The sequence below is a fragment of the Brachyhypopomus gauderio genome, chromosome 1 (genome assembly GCF_052324685.1).
Source record: "Brachyhypopomus gauderio isolate BG-103 chromosome 1, BGAUD_0.2, whole genome shotgun sequence".
NCBI lineage: Eukaryota > Metazoa > Chordata > Actinopteri > Gymnotiformes > Hypopomidae > Brachyhypopomus > Brachyhypopomus gauderio.
This window is the reverse complement of record NC_135211.1, coordinates 17,875,400-17,895,449: the sequence shown is the minus strand read 5'-3', so window position 1 is coordinate 17,895,449 and position 20,050 is coordinate 17,875,400. Positions and strand designations below refer to the sequence as shown.

The following is a 20,050-nucleotide window of genomic DNA, read 5'->3' as shown; positions in this document are numbered from 1 at the left end:
TGACCCCTTTGCCTCTGTGTTTTATCCTGGAGAGGGGGTACTTCATTCTGAGCTGTGTTAATCCGTAAATGATGGTGAAGCTAATCAGAGCTCAACTGAGCCAGTGCTGCTGCGTGTTGTTATGTAATCAGGAGAGCGGAGCGGGTGTTACATGCCAAGTGAATTAACGGCTCATTGTGCTTGTTTGTCTTTTGTTATTGAATATGGTAAATGAATTCTCAGTTTACAAATGATTTCACACTGTGCAGAATTGTGTCTAATGTTCGCTGTGGGGACTTAGCCAGAGTAATGGTGAGTCATTAGGCTGGTTTAATGGGCCACTCCACATGACATTAAAGGACTTTACTGAAGTGTATAGTTTTGTCAATATGTTCTGATGTTCTGGTTTTTTATTTGTTCAGTATGTACTAAAGTTCTGGTTTTCATTGATCTGCGTCTCCGTTCCACATGTACAACCACAGAATGACCTTCTGTGGCATTGGCTGCAACAAGTACGTAGAGGCGAACATATCCCAGAAATCCCGCACTACTGTGAAGTACACGATGAAGACCCTGGCCAGCATTGCCGAGACCATCATATTCATCTTCCTTGGCATCTCAGCCGTGGATAAGTCCAAGTGGGCATGGGATACAGGCCTTGTCATGTGTACTCTCATTGTCATCTTTGTCTTCAGGGCCATAGGTGAGGACCGTTTAGCAGTTTGGGTTGAACACTGTAAGTGATGGTTTCGTGGAAACCTCACAAGCCAAGTGCTACTTTACAGCACCATGTCAATCATGATTCTTCTGCTCAGTTTAATCTTCAGTGTAGACATGGTCAGTGTCAGGAAATTTGCTTATCTTTCAACGTTTCAGCTGGTCAGAAGCATTATTTTGTTATGCTTATGGCTGTTGCAGATATATCTTTATCATAAATAAATAAAGCATGAAACACTAACATTTAGTTCCTACTTTAGGTTGGAGTCTTTGGCATCATTGTTGAACAGAAATGTATGATGACTAGTTTAAATAAATATTGCTGTGCTCTTACAGGTGTGGTTGGGCAGACCTGGATTTTGAACAAGTTCAGATTGGTTCCTCTAGAAAAGATTGATCAAGTGATGATGTCGTACGGTGGCCTGCGAGGAGCGGTCGCATTTGCCCTGGTGGTGCTGCTCGATGGGAAGCAGGTGAAGGCAAAAGATTACTTCGTAGCAACCACTATAGTTGTGGTTTTCTTCACGGTCATGTTTCAGGTAAAGACTCCATTCGTCTGTGTGTGTGTGTGTGTGTGTGTGTGTGTGTGTGTGTGTGTGTGTTGGTGGGTGTGTGTTGGTGGATGGGGGTGGGTGGGTGGGTGTGTGTGTGTCCAATCTCATTTTCTTAGTGTGAGTATGATTGGCTGGCAGCATTGACATTTCACTGTGCAGTATTAGATTTCTGCAATTGTCCCTGAAGAGCTGAGATACTGATCCTAATTGATCAATGGTGTGATTTACAGAGATGCTTTGTCTGCATGTGTGTGAGTTTGTGTGCGTGTGTGTATTTGTTATGCGAGAAAGACTGACATCTGTGGTTATTGCTAACATTAGAGAGGAATAACAGATTTATGCCACGATTTAATTCTTCTCTTTATCAGTTTTTTTAGTGGCTGGTATGCTCTGTGCATTGTGTGTGTGCATGCATGTTTGCGTTTGTGTGTGTGCATGTGTGTATTTGTGTATTTTCATGCATTGCTCTTGGTCTGTTCATGTGCACTCACCGGCCACTTTATTAGGTACACCTGTCCAACTGCTCATTAACGCAAATGTCAAATCAGCCAATCACATGGCAGCAACTCAATGCATTTAGGCATGTAGATATGGCCAAAATGATCTGCTGCAGTTCAAACTGAGCGTCAGAATGGGGAAGAAAGGTGATTTAAGAGACTTCGAACGTGGCATGGTTACCAGACGGGCTGATCTGAGTATTTCAGAAATTGCTGATCTACTGGGATTTTCATGCACAAACATCTCTAGGGTTTACAGAGAATCATCCAAGAAAGAGAAAATATCCAGTGAGTGGCAGTTCTGTGGATGCAAATGCCTTGTTGATGCCAGTGGTCAGAGGAGAATGGCCAGACTGGTTCGAGCTGATAGAACGGCAATAATTACTCAAATAACCAGTCGTTAGAACTGAGGCATGCGGAAGAGCATCTCTGAATGCACAACATGTTGAACTTTGAGGCGGATGGGCTACAGTAGCAGAAGACCACGCTGGGTGCCACTCCTGTCATGGATCCAGCCCACAAATCTGCAGCAACTGCATGATCCTATCATGTCAATATGGACCAGACTCTCTGAGGAATATTTTCAGTACCTTGTTGAATCTATGCCATGAAGGATTAAGGCAGTTCCGAAGGCAAAAGGGGGTCCAACCAGGTATTAGCAGGTGTACCTAATAAAGTGGCCGGTGAGTGTGTATTTGTGTAGTTATGTGCATGCTTTTGTTAGCTGCACAGGTTGGTGAGGAATGCAGGTCCTTCTCTAGCAGCAGTGTGCACAGTAGTCAGGGTGGGTGTGTGTTGAGGAGTGACCATGAATACACACTTCCACTGCAGGCGAAACGGCACCAAACGTGGCTGATGTAGTCAGCCCCACCACTGGGGACAACTGATTTATAAAGATCAGAAAATCCTCTAGCACTGGCTGATCACTGTAACAATCACTGGCTTTCAGCTATAGCAGTCGCTGCCTGACCACTGTAGCAGTCGCTGCCTGACCACTGTAGCAGTCGCTGCCTCACCACTGTAGCAGTCGCTGCCTGACCACTGTAGCAGTAGCTGCCTCACCACTGTAGCAGTCGCTGCCTGACCACTGTAGCAGTAGCTGCCTCACCAATGTAGCAGTAGCTGCCTCACCAATGTAGCAGTCGCTGCCTCACCACTGTAGCAGTAGCTGCTTCACCACTGTAGCAGTAGCTGCTTCACCACTGTAGCAGTAGCTGCCTCACCAATGTAGCAGTCGCTGCCTGACCACTGTAGCAGTAGCTGCTTCACCACTGTAGCAGTCGCTGCCTCACCACTGTAGCAGTCGCTGCCTCACCACTGTAGCAGTAGCTGCCTCACCACTGTAGCAGTGGCTGCCTGACCACTGTAGCAGTCGCTGCCTGACCACTGTAGCAGTCGCTGCCTGACCACTGTAGCACTCGCTGCCTGACCACTGTAGCACTCGCTGCCTGACCACTGTAGCACTCGCTGCCTGACCACTGTAGCAGTCGCTGCCTGACCACTGTAGCAGTCGCTGCCTGACCACTGTAGCAGTCGCTGCCTGACCACTGTAGCAGTGGCTGCCTCACCACTGTAGCAGTGGCTGCCTCACCACTGTAGCAGTGGCTGCCTCACCACTGTAGCAGTGGCTGCCTCACCACTGTAGCAGTCGATGCCTCACCACTGTAGCAGTCGATGCCTCACCACTGTAGCAGTGGCTGCCTCACCACTGTAGCAATGGCTGCCTCACCACTGTAGCAGTGGCTGCCTCACCACTGTAGCAGTGGCTGCCTCATTCTGCTATGATGTGGTACTCAAGTACTGAAGTATGTAGCACAATTCAATGACAAGAGAAGATATTTTTATCAGTGCAGTTTGGGTTCTTGTTCTTAAAGTGTGGCATGAGCATAGATAAAGGCTGTGTTGTTCGTGATGAGCTGCAGACATCTAGAACACATCTCCATGATTTAGTAAGATTTAATTAGCACAGGATCTGCCTGCTATTGCATTGCTCATGAAGGATTGTGTGCTGGGTTTCAGGGATGAAACTGTTTACACAACAATGATTTCTAACATTTTAGAAAAACATTCTGCTTACTGAGCAGAACATTGTCTTTACCATGTGCAGTTCATGTATGGATTTTCAAAAGATTTTGTCTCTCACTCAGGGTCTGACCATCAAACCTCTGGTGACATGGTTGAAGGTTCCTCGGAGCACTAACAGGAAGCCCACAATTAATGAGGAGATCCATGAGCGTGTGAGACACCACCTGCTGTCTGTCTTTCTCCTTCTTTTTGTTTCACTCTCTGTCTCACTCTCTGTCTCACTTTCCCATTAGGTCTTGTTAGAGTAGCTGCAGTTCATAGAGGATATCTTTCCAAGATAGATGGTATCCATGTAGTCCAGTTAATTAATCATCACAATAGCATTTCTAGAGACAAAACTCTTTCAACCCCATTCACCAGTGATGCTCAGTACCCCAGAACATTGTCATGCTTTTCATCACTTCTTTCAGGACATATTTAGTAAAATATATCAACATATTCCACAGTCCCTTAGTCTTGCCCCTTTTCTCCTCAGGGACCCGCCCTTGCTCCTCATTGGCTGCACCCTTGCTTGACCATGACCAATCCCCTTCACATCTCTGAAGTATTAATAAACCACCTTGTCCTTTAGTAAGCTTGACCCTCACTTCTTAAGGCCTGTGGATCTGTCATCTCTTCTCCCGTGTCTCTCTCAACAAATATCCCACTTATTAAACACCTGCCAGTCGTTAGGACCCATCCTCACGGCTCTGTCCTCACGAGTCTGTCCTGACGGCTCTGTCCTGACGGTTCTGTCCTGATGGACCTGACCCCACAGCTGCACTTGCTCCCTCTCTCAGGAACCTTGAATCATGTCCTCCCTTCCTGCTTTAGTCAAAATGGCGGGAAAGGTGGTACATGCACCAACCTCAAACATTTCTTATATTGCCGTTTCTTGACGAGCTTTTCAGTCAGGTTTCTATATTCCACACAGCACTCTGCCCTTTTAAAAGAGCAAAATGTGCTAGTGTCCCCTGCTGATAATGACCACATTAATATACTACTGCTTCTGATCCAAGTGCTGCTTTTGATGCAGTAAAACATGAGACCCTCCTGTCGTATCTGTCTTCCACCATATCAGGAACAGCACTGGTTTCATTCCTACCTCACAGATGGCACAGTAAAGACAGTATACATTGGGAAAAGCTGATCACCCACTGCAACTGTTGCTGATGGAGGTTCAAGGATCAGTTCTTGGCTGACTTGATTTTTTTTTTATACGACACCACTGTAATGATATATGTAGTCAAATTCTAAATGTAGGTGGACTACGACCACTGTCTGATTACACTGTTAATATAGGTGGTGTACCTGGACACTGCCTCTCTCTCTCTTTCTCTCCATGTCTGAATGTCATGCAACCTCCTGCATGCAGCATAGTGGGACCTGCTGAGAATGCTAGAACCGTGGCTAAAGATAGACACTCTCTCTCTCTCTCTCTCTCTCTCTCTCTCTCCCCCCTCCCTCCCTCCCTCCCTCCCTCCCAGGCCTTTGACCACATTCTGGCTGCAGTTGAAGACATCGCTGGATTGAGCGGTTATCATCACTGGAGGGACAAGTTCGTACCATTTAATATAGAATAACTCATGTACTGCATACATCTTCAGATATTTTAGAAATTTATATTTATAATGTGTATGTGTGTTTGTGTATTGTAATTCTGCAGGTGGGAGCACTTTGATAAAAACTACCTGAGCAAGGTGTTAATGAGCAAATCTGTGTATCGTAAGAGTGAGCTGTGGGAAGCTTATCAGAAAATAAACATCAGAGACGCCATCAGTGTGATCGACCAGGTAAACATCTCACTGATCTTACTGATCAGAAATTTATGTTCTATTTGTTGTTTTTGTAAAACACATAAAAATACATTTTCACCTTGTCTAGTGTGTGTGTGTGTGTGTGCTTACATGAGTGCGTGTGTGCTTGTATGTATGTGTTTGTTCTTTAGTTTGGCTTTATTCATTGCTAATGCTGTAGCAAATCCATAGCAATGATTTACAGTAATTTAATGCACTGTGGTTGATGACCACTAGGTGGGGCTCTGCTTTAATAAATCACCAATGTTGTTCATAGTGCTGTTTGGTCTCCTCTCACATTACTGAATTAACTGACAAAAAATGTATGAATTTCTTTTTACTAAATTACTGATTAAATATTACAAAATCTTTTAGGCTCTGGAAAGACAAAAACACGGAGTATGAGATCTGTGAGTCTCTCAATCAGTCTATCTCTCTCTCTCTCTCTCTCTCTCTCTCTCTCTCTCTCTCTGTCTCTCTCTCAATTTTCTGAGAGAGGAAGATAATCCTCTTCTTTGTTGTCCGCACTGACGCCAAAGTGTTGAAGCCAGACCTGGCTTATTGCGAGAGCCTGCTACCTTAACAACACCACCCCAAAGATACCGATCAAGCATGTTGACCTCAGAAGGAGGGGGCAGAACAGGAAGGAGGAGTGGGGGTGGGGGGCAGACAGGGGCAGCAGGGCAGACAGGGGCAGCAGGGCAGACAGGGGCAGCAGGGCAGACAGGGGCAGCAGGTTGGGGCCCTCCAGAGTGTGGTATCAGAATGTGGGCATTCAAATATGGTATTAATCTGCAGAGAGACTCGACCCACAGAGGGAGACGGAGTGAAGTGGCTAGACTCAGTTAGGTGGCAGTACAGTTTTTTTGAGTCATTTGATGGCTTTATTATAAATGTTACTAGCTAATGATAGATTGAATGAAAGATTGACCAGCTTTTCTGGGGTTAGTTGGCAGGGAACACAGAGGTGGTTTTGAGGATATTCTTTTGGTAACAGACATTAAGGTGTTTTACATTCATAATTCTGCCCAAATCAAACATGAATATCCAATCATTTCAAAATGAAATAATAATGAATATGTGAATGACTTCACATCGTATGAAGCACAGCACAGACAACTAAGAAAGCATAAGCGGTAGTGACTAAAAAGACTCTCTAACCGTCAGTGGGTGTACCAACAGGAACAGACACCCAATGCTTATGTGCCTGTACAATGTCATTTCCTGTAGCCTTGAGTTTTGTAGCACTCAGCTTCCTGGATGGTGATCTACTAATATTAACAGCACAGAGGAAAGGACAGTGAACACCATTTATTTCCCCTTCTTTCTTGCCAGCCACAGAATGGGGAAGATTAGTCTCCGTCTGGGTCTGGGATACCCTGTGTGCTTTCCTCTGAGGTGGTTGTGTTTTAGAAGGACCTTTCAAACTCACATCATGCTGTTTTCATCATTTTTGAGTCTTGGTGTTTTTTCGTCATCTGAGATATTTCGGTTTCTGGATTCTGTTTGTGGTTAATGTCTGTGTGAAACCACAGGGTACTGAAATGCATGAGAGACACTGTGACTCAAGCCACCATAATTAGCCATTTCATGAATGATTGGCAAGTCATATACCAGAGCTAAGAGACCTGTGTGGGTGTGAGCATGTATATGTTTTGGTGTGTGTGTGTGTGTGTGTGTATATGTGTGTTTTTGTGACGTTGTGTAAGAATCAAGATTATGATACAGGATCCATTTTCATACCTGCCTGAGAGCTTCATGCTTAATGAGAGACTGACACACATTGTGGGCACTAGACCCACATCAAGTAAGAACTACCCACAGTTGTGTTCACCTTCTAACTCTGTCAGGGTGGGAACATTCTGACCTCTGCTAGACTCTCACTACCTTCTATGGCCAGCAGAGCGTCCTTTCCCGAGATCACCAACGTTACCAACTACTTGTGAGTACAGGAATTTACAGGTTCCTCTGTATGTTCTGTGATTTGTAGAATATTGAATGCAGTAAGATGTAGAAAGATGTAGAATATCATTTATCATTTAGACAGTAGTATTGCTAACAATTCCTGATGAGCTGGTTGGTGTTGGGCATGTGTGTGGGTGTGAGCAGGAGGGAGAATGGTAGTGGGGTGTGTTTGGACCTTCAGGCCATTGATACAAACCCTGGTGCAAAAGTCGAAGAGGAAACGGAGACCCATCGTGTGCTAGCTGGAAACCTTTACAAACCCAGGAGACGGGTACACACACACTCACACACACACACACACACACACACACACACAAAACATACACACTTGTACTCTACAGACATGTTTACATCCTGGTACTTTCATCCTATTAGTGTATGACATTGCCTTTTGTGGCAGTTCATTCTGTGCTAAGGATGTATCCTGTGGAGTTTAACCCCCCAGTCCCGCTCCACCCCCGCAGTATCATGCCCACTACAGCCGCCACTTCATGACCATGCGGGACCAGGAGAGGCAGGAGAGGGAGGTGTTCCAGAGAAACATGCGCAGCCGTCTGGAGTCCTTCAAGTCCACCCAGTACAAGCGGCACAAGAAGGATCGCAGTCAGAAAAAGGCAAGAGATCAGCTGAAGGCCTCACACGTCTGGTTCAGGGTCAGAACCATTCACACATGTCTGGGGCCCCTATGGTAGCGCATAGCACAGGGGTAGCAGGTAGAAAAAAGGCGGGTGTGTGTGTGTGTGCGTATGTGTTTGTGCGTGTGTGTATAAGTAAGAAAGGTCAGCTGAACAAGGCCATTGCTTTTGTGATGTGTGTCTGTGTGTCACATTTACTGTGATGGATTATGGTCTGTTGGACAGGATATGTTTGTGGAAGCTAGGGGAGTGTTGGAGAGAGACAAAAGAAAATGTGAGACAGACAGAGCAAGACATAGTGTGTGAGTGACAGAGATTGATATATTCTTTGTCCCCACGCTTGTATTTAGAGGGAGAATGTAAGCCCACACCTGTTCTTTTAAGACATTTGTAGAATTAGTGTATTCTATAGTATGATTATCTGTATATATATATTATATAAATATATATACCTCTGCTTTAAAACTTCTTCGTTTTCTCATAGCGTAAAGGCTCAGATGCTAAAGAGCAAGACATAAATGAGAAGCCCCGGAGAAATGTCAGCTGGCATGACAAAGGTGAGTTTCTGATTAAACATTAAGGTGTAAAGGTACTATTTTACCCTAGAGCATTATTTTACCCTAAGGATGCATCATGGGTAATGACGTTTGTATGCATGTGCCCACAGACCCAGTGGTGGTGCCTCTTGAATCTGAAGAGGAGATGGGGGATCATTCTGAGCCAGAGAAAGATGAGGATATTGGGATTGTCTTTGTGGCCCGAAAGGCCTCAGAAACACAAAAGGAGCGACCCAAATCAGGTAAAAAAGAAAGATTTAAAAACACAGCCATAAAATATTATCACTTCTGTTATATAGTTGTTTCAAATGAGTAAAGTAAGTATTGTTATCACAAACACATACAGTGTGCAGTGCAATGTGGTGAAATAAGTTAGAAGATATAGAGGTTTCAGCTACTTTTTTGGGGTTTTGGCTATGTTTTGTTTTTGAAATGGCGTAATCCTCCCCAGTGCCTGCTGCTCTGGAAGTATGTCAGAGCCCCTCCATTGCCCCTCCATCTCCCACCTGTGGTGAGAAGAACCTTCCCTGGAAGGGTGGTGTGGGCATGCTGCCACCCTGTGTGTCCATGGAGGCCACCAAGATCATCCCAGTAGATCTGCAGCAGGCCTGGAACCAGAGCATCTCCTCCCTGGAGAGCCTGTCCTCGCCCCCTGTTCTTCAGGAGCCCCAGCACCCGCGCATCAGCGCCCTCTCCAGGCTAGGAGGACCTCTGTGGCCGGCGACAGCAGGACAAGGAGGGAGTGGGACGGGTCCTACCCCTTCTGCTTCTCGCCAGTTCCAGTTCCCTGGCGGTAAAGAGGATGAGACCAGCGTCCTCTCTCAGCTGCAGCAGGAAGTGCAGCCTCTTATGCCGTCCATGAGACTGCCACTGTCTGCCGCACAGACTCCTGGGAAAAGGAGGAATCCACGTGTGTATCTGAGGAGTCTTGTGACAACACCACCATCAGGCATTGAGTCATATCGCAGAGGACCAACACAGCTGTAGGAGTTTTTCTACATCTATCAGTCTTACTGTCCTTCAGGGCTTCACAAAACCTACATTCAGACTCATATTGCAGCTTCGAGTGTTTGCTGTTCACTTTATTTATTATTGAATATCAGCATATTCCACCTTACAATATTACTTTAAAAAGGTCACTTTTGACATGGAGGAAAAGTCTCCAAAGGCTAGACAGGTTGGCCTGAGCTGCGAGTTCAGTGCCTGTAATGTTCAGTGCCTGTAAGGCAAGTCCTCTGTCAGAGGACAACCATACCACGTTCCATGTTTATATTTTTTGGTTGAAATATATGCCCTGTGTTATACACTTCAGTGGAAATGCATGTCAAGATATTAGCACTTTGAAAATATATCTGTCTAGACTACATTGTCAGGGCCCTTTGGGTGTGTCAGTCAAACAAGTGTTTTATTTAAAAGCCAGCCCACCCAGCCAAACCTGACAAAAATACTCTTAAAAGGTCTGGCAGGATATCCAGTTGCTAAATGGCCGTAGCTTAACTGCATAGCTTTATTCTTCGACTTTAGCTGTCCATCCAAAAACAAAAGAAAAATGGGAGACTCGGAAGCATTCATTCCAGCCTGGCCCCTTTTTAGGAGCCTTGGCTGAAAAATCAGCCCAGTGTCTTCAAGCTATGCATGGAGACCCTGTGGACCAGGGCACAATGTGAGGACCAGGGCACCATGCGAAGATCAGGGCGCCATGTGAGGACCGAGACGCCACGTGAGGATGGGCACCACATGACCTGTCTCCAAGTCTGTTCTCTTTCATTTGAACCAGGCACAATAACGCAGCTGTTCTATCTACTCACCACAGAACATTTGTGAGCTCTGGATACACTGCACACTCAAAAATGGCATAGCTGTAGATATGCATTTTAAAATTAGTATGATCACTTTACAACATGGGAACTTAAGTACTGATGGATAATTTATAATGATGGTCATGAGGAGATAGTGTCTGTGTTCTGTTTATTTTAGGATGTATTTATTTAGTTTTTTCTCTCTCTCTTTGTACATTTTGAAGAAAACTTTTTTGAAGCATATATTAAACTGTAAAATCCACAATTACTTATTTTAATGACCAAAGTATACAGAACTATACATGTACTCTGTCTCATTGACCTTGCAATCCAAGTCTTGGTCTCTTTTTGTGTTTATGAAGACTGGCTGTTCATATACTGTTAAGTATCATAGCTGTAAAAAAAACATTTTGTATATTTCATGGTTAATGGAATATCGGATGTTTTGCACAAATTCTTAAATATTAAAAAATATATATATATATATATATATATATATATTAAATTAGTATAATTTGGCCATTTTACTGGAGAAAATTATAATATCCCAAACTTTACACATGCAAAAAATTATTTTATGGCAACTTCTGTCAGTTCAAATTCAGTCAGAGTGTAAACCCTGCTTTGTATATGAACTGCCAAAGAATCAGTTAATTAAACTTCTGTGTATGAGACTACCCATTTAGTATGAAACACTATCACTTGTTGAAATTAAGTATCATATGCAAAGTTATTATTTGCACTTCAAGATCAAAAGCCATGTAAACCCACAATTTGATGGTGGTTAAGCAGCTAACTCGTTTTGCTCTACTGTGAATTTCTGTGTATGTGTAGAATGTTATGCCTTTAGAAAGATTGAATTGTGCTAATCGAGGGGCCTTGCTAATATCTGTTGTGCCTATCACATAGTGCTGAGAAATCCAGTGTTGTGTTGTCTCACATAACCATGTCAAATTTGCCAAAGTGTTGCCAGTATATAAATTGCACCATTGAAATGACTATTTTTAATTCACGAACAAATGAGGTAGGAGTGTGCCGGTCTATCATCACACATTGTAAATGTTTGTTTCAATAAGATCTGCTCTGTTGCCTATGCCTATTGTGTTATATGGAAATTAGACAACTCATCTGTATGCCAAATGTTAACTGTGGGTGGTATTGTCCAGGAGGACAGCTAATAAATGAGAGGAAAGCTTACTAGACATAATTGCAAACTGATTTCTACAGACCTGGGGGAAATATATATATATATATATATATATATATATATATATATATATATATATATATATATATATATATATATATATATATATATAATATTATAAAGCAGCCTCTCCGGTGGATCCAGCTGGTTCCTCCTGCGCTTCAGAGGTGCTGGGCCCAGTGAGGGTCCTAATGAATAATAAAGTGATCTTGTCATCTTCCCTGCATCATCTCTACGTCTCAGGTCCCAGTGGTGTGTGGGGGTAGAAAGCACAAGCTCTCCAAGAGGTTCGTCGTATTTATGTGCTAATATGCCGCTTTTCCCTTCTTTTAAGTCCTGTAACACACACCAGCCAACAATGAGGTCACGGGTAAGGGAACTAACGGTAGATTAAACGTTGAGCCTCTATTTGCAGGATGTTGAAGTAGGCCAATCTATTTCCCCTCCAATATTGGTCTATAGCAGTTAGTTTAAAGGTGTTACTCTGACCATAGTGTAACTAAATAATCGCCCACATTTAGCAGTGCAAATGTCGTCGAATCAAAACCGAGCCGACTTTAGTTCGGGTGTGACTGACGACGTCTAACCGCTCAAATGATAACAAACAGGCGGTAACCACTCGCAAGAGTCTTCTGGTGCACTGTGACTTTACCACTTGAAACCCTCAGCGATAGAAGGGCAGATGCACGACAGTAATACAGTTTAATAGTTTTCTTGGGTGCATGTTGGTAAAATGAAGCATCTTGACTATCATGCTGTCTCGCTAGCTAACTATATAGCTAATGCTAATCGCTATCGTGTTAGCTAGCTAGAGTTCTAACATTTAAAACTTGTAACATTTTAAACATAAACAAACAACTGGTTTTATTAGTTAATCTTATATTTACTAATATACTATAATGTAGGTAACATACAGTTTTTACATTAGATAGAAAGGCGGGCTCGTGAAACGGCGACATTTTATATTCGCGTGAACTAGCGAGCTAACATGCTAACTGGCCAGCTAGCTAAGTTAGCCCAGCTAGCTTATGGTAGATGTTTGGATATATATATATATATATATATATATATATATATATATATATGTATATATATATATATATATATATATATATATATATATATAAATGAAGGTAAGATGGGTTTATATATATATATATATATATATATATATATATATATATATATATATATATATATATATATATATATAATGAGAGAGATATACTAAACCTTAGTGGTAATAATGTTATTGGGCCATGCCAGAATGGATCTCTCAGTTCTGCCATTGCAGCCAAGTCGCTGTGTCTGTGTCTTTTTTGTGTTACAGTCTGGTGCTGTTTTTTTCTGATAGTTTTTTTTTTTAAGTCAAAAAGGGTCTCGCCAAGCCCCTAGTAAAGTGCAGTCCAGCCTTTTTGTCTATGGCTAGCACTTTATTTAAACATGTTTTATGCAATCTTGCTGACTGTCTAGTATCAACTCCAGTCTGTCCTTTTTAGGACATTGTACCCTCTTGCAGGGTCTGGTTCACCTTTGCAGTGCAAGGGTAATTAGCCGCATACTGAATGTTAGGTTACGGCAAAGCACAACCAGACTTCATATGGGAACAATCTAATGGGTCCAGCCTAAAGTGCACTGCCCCTTGTCTCAGATTACATTTGTGTTGTATCTGGCAGCTGCAGTGTAGCTAGTCAGACTACACGACCCTTCAAATCACAACCTCTGTGAAGGTAAGACAAGGGTTAAAATGGCTATACCTCTCACAGAGGAAGTAGGGAGCCAGATGAATTAAATGCAGACTATGACTGCATTATGATAGCCAGACCTAAAGTCCACTGGGTACATTATGATGACTGGAAGGAAGCTATGTGAGACAGATTGAACTACAAGACATGAACGGGAACCTGCCCAGTCAACACACAAACTCGAACATTTGTAAATTGTTTCCATTGTGATGTCGGGGCCTTTAGTCTTGAATAATGTCTACGACTAAAGCTTCACTCAGCATCACAACATTATCTAAAAAATAATAAATTTATTTACATAAATTTATCGCTGATTAACATCTTTAAAATATTTTTACCAGCACATAAAAGCCAAACATGGTGTGGTTACTCGCTTTCTGTTTACTCATATTTGGTGTTTGTCACATCAGGAAGGTATTTGCCAGAACTAAAATGTTACAAAAACAAACAATTTAATAAAGTTAAATAAGATTGATTTGTAAAGAAGACTAAAGTTAATTTGAAGGATAAAATGATACATTAATAAAAGATACAGTAAAAGAGAAAATTATTTACTAAATGACAATTAAAGAATGTGGTTAACTTCAATTTTATATCATACATATGTCATTAATGTTATTATAATGTAATGTTATTATATCTGAATATATTCTTATAAGGAATATCAGAATGTTAAAATAAGGTTTTCCTGTTTTATTTTTGTAGCAATTTCCTCATATTGAAACTTTTTTTCATTGTTCAATAGCAGACAAAGTGCTCGAAACAGATTCCAGTGTCATGAAAGTTTTACTGCAGTACTGCAAGTGCAAGATCTCTTGTAAGATTTTATTAGTTGTTTTTTTTTCCATTAGGCCTTATGCTGAAGCATCTCATTTAATCCCGAGCTCACGTGAAACAGATGAGACCTGAATCAGGTGAGTGAGGGTGCTGTCAGACCTGTCTAGCACTGAAGTCTTTGAGTTGCTAACTATGGAAAATATTTAAGCAGCAATACACCCTGTTATTGCATTGCCATCACTCTGGGATTTAGAGACACTAGCTGTGATTTTTGTATTCTCTGTCTGGATGATTGCCACTTGACAACAGTGTTTGTAATGTACATGTGTCTGCATGCTGGAGTGGAGTGTGTTTTTAACTATTGCACAACACGTTTTTCCCCGCCTGCCTTGTGTTGAGAGTCCATAAGATATTAATCCAGGACCTAGACAGATACACACATACACAAAGGATTATGCTCTGTACACGAGTGTGCCTGTATTAGTCATGTGAAAAGGCGACACCCCTCTGTATTAGTCATTCACAAAGTCAAATGAGTGACTAAGCTAGAGGGGTGTCGACCTTTTACTAAAAAAATAAATAAATAATTAATTTACCTTTCAGGTTCATCCACTTTGGTGTGTCTGGTTGGAAAGGGACCAGGCCATTTTGAGAGATACTTTGGAATCTATTTGGACCTGTCTGGCTTCCTTCTGTTGATAGTTCAAAGTGTAAAAACCTAGTGTAAAAACTAAGATATAAAAATAAAAACAATGCTGTAAATTCCAAGTGTTTGGACATCATGCTAGGCAATTTATGCTCAGTTATGCTTTCTCTGCTAGGTTTACAAATTCACTAAATCACCAGTACATATTTTCCAAATGCATAAATGTCTGATTTAGTCTGATAGACATGATTAATATTAATAAAATACTAACCCCACCCTTAATATAATATATTCATTATGTTTTATTTACTGGGCATCATGTTAGATTTGGATAATCTCAGTTGTACGTAATGTTAAAAATCCTAAATTGAGTTATGGGTAATTAATCATCTGTACTGCATTCAGCTCTTCTACTGTAAAAGACTTTAATGAGCGTACAGTGGCTCCAGCAGTGAGGAGTCACAGCTGCCAAAAAAGATTTTATCGGCAGAGTGGTTTTTTTTTCCCCCTTTAATTTTTACTTCTATACAGTTGTTTGCATGACAAAGGCCATGTATAGTGCATATGTGCTTGTGTTTACATGTGTGTATATATAGGCATTCAGATTTACTAGAAATCTGAACAATTTGCTTTAAAACTGGTTCCTACTAAATACTTCCTGCTTTTATGGTTTTGTCACAGGTTTATTGAGGAGCTGAACATATCTGGAGTATATGCTGAAAATGTGCATCCCTCCGTAGGTATGAGGCTCTGAAAACTTGAACATGAACACCACCAAGTCTGCAATGCATCTGGTAATGCAGGGAACATTAGGCATAGCGATCCAGGCTGGATGTCTGGTGTTCAGTCGGGCTGTCATGGTGAACACTGGTTCTGTCCAGCATACTTATCACCATAACAGCAGCGTATCTGCTGCCCCTTTTTTACCGTTGCACTTTGCAACGTCTGTTTTGCACACCTCACCTCTGGGAACTGTAGTGTATGCCTCCTCTCACTATGGCTTAATTGTTATGGCAGCCTTATTGCCAGCAATCAAGATTTGCTGCAGAAAAGGCTGGTTTAAATCAGTATTCAAGAATGAATAGAATGAGCTGAATAGTTAACTTACATCCTGATAATGTTTTAATATTCATAGAGATGAATGATGTCAGAGTTTTTATCTAGCTGTCACTGAGTGTCTGTCCCCAAGGAGATGCTTCATTGTGTGTGGTGTCAGGGCTGGTGCTTGGGGTTAAAGGGTCTCCATGCTTTGGAGACTAACTGATTCTCACTGTAAGAAAGATTCAATGCTGCCATCTCTTTGTGTTATTCAAATTTAACATGATCAGTAGTAACAGGTTTTGAATTTGAGTTGTTCTGTGAAATTTTGGGACAGATTTAGTTGCAGAGCAAAATCCCCAATGATGAAATACCTGAAATTCACACAGTGTGTAATAGAACATTAAAATTGTTAGCTTATTCAGCATTTGGCATATTATTGTGTGGACCAGCTTATTTTTTTTTCAGTGTAATATCTGTGATATTTTAATTAATACGTGTTGTGTATTTAAATATGTTTAAAATGTTGTGATAGCTGACAAGGCTTCTGCACATATGGTTATTGGTACAGGCTGATGTGGTTGTTGAGTTATGAGTTATGTATGAGTTATACACCTGAAAAATTATGCTGGGAATGTTGTGTGTTGATATCTGATTGGCCCTTAAACATAGGTAAGGGTACAATGACTTTGGTACACCCTCAAAAATGTGTGGAAAGTGTAGTCATGCATTTGTTGCTCTTAATGAACTCAGCTTCACTTGGAATTTCAGTTCACATGATTTGTTAATCTTCTTTCTGTTAGTCTTTTAACTACACAAATCCCATTCAGGCCTGTGCTATTACCTCAGCTCACTCTGCAATCTTAGCTTGTCATGTTCATGATACAAGTTAAGAGATTAATGATCATATTATAGAAACCAAAACACAGTGTTGCAAAGAAACGTAGACAAATATTTAGGTTACATGAGTAAGCTTTAAAGTCATTTCTGAATGTTAACTGAAATGTGGAAAAGTTGGGGGAATAAAGTTAACTACATAGTCACCTGCCCTACTGTTTGAATTAATTGAAGTGTGAGAAGTTAGCTGAACAGTAGTCTGCATTATATGTTAACTTGCTATGTGAGGGTTGCTGAGCTCCGAACCCCAAGACAGCCAGGTTACTTTTCAAAGGTTAAAACAATAGACAGTTTTCTATAATGGGGTACACATTGAACAGTGATCAATGTCACAGTAATGTTGTGCACTTGTTTGTGGTTTAGGCTGCCAGGGTCATGGAGAAATAATGCTGTAAGGCATCAGTTGGTTGAAAAGAGTGCTGTGTCTAAAAGCGTGCTGTGTCTAAAAGCGTGCTGTGTCTAAAAGCGTGCTGTGTCTAAAAGAGTGCTGTGTCTAAAAGAGTGCTGTGTCTAATGTAGGTTTTTGTTGATTTAAATATTCAGAAAATATCGTCGTCCAAAAAAAAAAAAAAAAAATCGTCCAGTCTGTTGCTAATTGTAGTTGGAGTTCCTGCTCCAGAATGTGTTGTAACATCTTTTTGAGGCTGTAATCGTAGTTGATACAGTTTGATGCCTTTCTAGTTATGACACTTCTGCTAAGCTCTGGTTACTGTACAGATGCAGGAGGTGTTTTAAAGCAAGACATAATAAATGGTTAACCATGGAGCAGATTTATAAGTACTGTTGGAACTATTTACTTCTGAGCCCATAGAGACCCAGCCAGGAAGCCTCATTCACTCACCACTAAATCTTCACCAAATATCTCCTAATGTGAATACCAGCTTACACACTGTCCAAGGAGTAGTGGCAGAGCTGATCTGGGCCTCACACATGCTCTCACAGACCCCCCATCAACGCTCATCCCTCCGGCTGCCAAGCCTCTGTTGTCCAGAGTATTAAACAAGAGAAGCAAACTGGGAAGATTTATCTCCGCTGTTGAGAGAAGCCTGCTTCACAGACACATAGGGTGTCTGTTGTAGGCTACTGGTTGTAACTAAAAAGAAATGTAAACAATGAAAACAGGAAATTCTATAAAGAGAAAGTTTGTTTTGTGTTTGTGCCATTTAATGTACATGTTGGATTATGTTTTGACGTTATTTTAGGATTTTTGCTGTGGATGTTGTTAGTAATGCACTGTTTACATTTGCATCAAATCTTAACTTCACATAATTACTGAATGAAACCAATCTCATGTAGAGACTTCGGTTTCAGCTGCAGCAATATACAACAGTGCCACCAGCAGAAAGTGGGTTGTGCCAGCCAGTCTTAAATAGGCTGTAAAATACTCATAAGTACAGCTATTAGAGATATAGCTGTGCTCAGTTTACATACCTCTGCTGGGATTTGTAAGTACTTTAGGAGAATTATTGATCTTGCACAGCACTGTTAATTTAGGGATATTGGTCAGGTGAAATGAATCATCACCATGGAGTTGCATGTAAGCATTGGTAATCGTAGTTATAGCTGAAATCACACGGATTGCTCTTGAGATAGGCACCTCTGAGCTTTAAATAGGGAGAAACAAAGCACATTTGACTGTGACCAATATTCTGTGGTCTGTGTGTGTTTGTGTTTGGGGTGTGTGAATGACCACAGAGGGAATTTAGTTATGACTAGTTATGACTGGATGAACATAACATCTTACCAGAAACGATTAGAGAGTTTTTATTCATCTGCCAGGAAGCTGAACACAGGACACGCTTGGACATTGGAACATGACAGTTATGCAAAACGCAGGGCCATTGGAGGACTTCATTCACAAAAGACTCGCATATTAAAAAGTAGCAGTGCACTTACGTTAGTCCAATGAAACAATGCAATTTGATGGATCACATTCCTTTTGAGTGAGCAGTGTCAGGTGCATGATGGGTTTGGTACGTCGAGTGGGGCGGGATATGGTGTGGCGAAAAGCCGAGCTGAGCCAACGCAATGCACCCGGCCAATGAGAATATAGCCGCTTGGCATGATTAGGGTCATGAATGCTGTGTAGCAGTTCACGTCTATCAATGAGCTGGTTGTAAAGGATGAGGGTGAATGTAAATACCACACAAACATGCTAACTTTTGAACTGTTTTTTAGCATTGTCTTAAATCCATGCTGCAAGCTTGTTTAATGATTGTGGGATCCAGTTTCATTGGAAACACTTTAAAAATAACAGACGGGCCTTGGTTGATCTCTTGATTGATGGTAAACATCTCACAGATTCAGCCAGCGGCATGTAAACTTATGAGAATGACGACAGAGACCCTGACTGGTTAGTCATCCTTTGACATTTAGTTCAGTGTAAGAGTCCTTCAGAGCATAGTGCAGTTTGGAGAGGAGTGCAGATTGATTTAATTTGTAAAACCCTTAATGGGCTTTTAGTTCATTATAGAAATCTGAACAAAAATGAAAGCTGATATGGAGAATAACAGCACAGGCATTTATAAACGTATAAACACAATAAAAGGAAACGTACAGATAGATGTACATGACACACAGTAGCTGGCATGCTGTAATGAAGACTGAAATAGCAAGCTAGTCTGCAAGAATAAATACTGCTTGGCAACTGTCCAGTTGGGGAGCTATTTCTGTTGGTGCCAAATAAAATAATAAAGAAACAACACAGTCATAAGCTGTTGATGCTTATTACTTGTACAACTGTTGTATAAAAGTGATGTCACAGTCGAGGCTGTGTTGGTGTTTGTCATAACAGCTCTTCCTTTCATATGATATTTAATCACGAAGTCTGAATCACAAGCTCATTTAGTATCACAAAACATTTTCTCCTGCTGTATTTTAATATGCCTCAGCCCTCTACTGACTGTGTTTAACCCTGCAGGAGGCCTGCTACAGTAATAACAGTATCGCAAGGTTCATGCGGAGTACCGACAACCGGAGGGCATAGCAAGAGCATAAATATTTCACTGGCTAGAGGGCACTGGCCAAAATAATTGAGCATGTGCATAAGTTTAGATCAGAGAGAGACACTGATTTGAGTACAGCTGTCTTCAGTACTTGGACAGGATCAGATAGGAGTCTCACATGCTCCGACAGGCACGTTTGTGAAGAAGGGGTAGATATGGAAGCCCTGAGAAA

The 20,050-nt window shown here is 41.5% G+C and overlaps 1 protein-coding gene across 4 annotated transcripts in view; it reads left to right on the top strand.

Annotated features, from left to right (window-relative positions):
* The window catches only part of slc9a5 (solute carrier family 9 member A5), a 28,051-nt gene extending 16,291 nt beyond the window's left edge, over window positions 1-11,760 (top strand). Inside the window, exons 6-16 of one of the 4 annotated variants that reach the window (XM_077000324.1) lie at window positions 462-682; window positions 1,033-1,169; window positions 3,895-3,984; window positions 5,299-5,369; window positions 5,478-5,604; window positions 7,458-7,549; window positions 7,717-7,843; window positions 8,037-8,186; window positions 8,692-8,764; window positions 8,875-9,006; window positions 9,216-11,760. In XM_077000324.1, the coding sequence (XP_076856439.1) occupies window positions 462-682; window positions 1,033-1,169; window positions 3,895-3,984; window positions 5,299-5,369; window positions 5,478-5,604; window positions 7,458-7,549; window positions 7,717-7,843; window positions 8,037-8,186; window positions 8,692-8,764; window positions 8,875-9,006; window positions 9,216-9,751 (1,756 nt within the window). In that variant the 3' untranslated portion in view covers window positions 9,752-11,760. Of the gene's footprint in view, window positions 1-461; window positions 683-1,032; window positions 1,236-3,894; window positions 3,985-5,298; window positions 5,370-5,477; window positions 5,605-7,457; window positions 7,550-7,716; window positions 7,844-7,972; window positions 8,187-8,432; window positions 8,510-8,691; window positions 8,765-8,874; window positions 9,007-9,215 lie in introns of those variants that run through there. The other 3 variants (XM_077000314.1, XM_077000331.1, XM_077000339.1) reach the window with 3 other exon arrangements.
* Window positions 11,761-20,050: the final 8,290 nt, after the last annotated feature.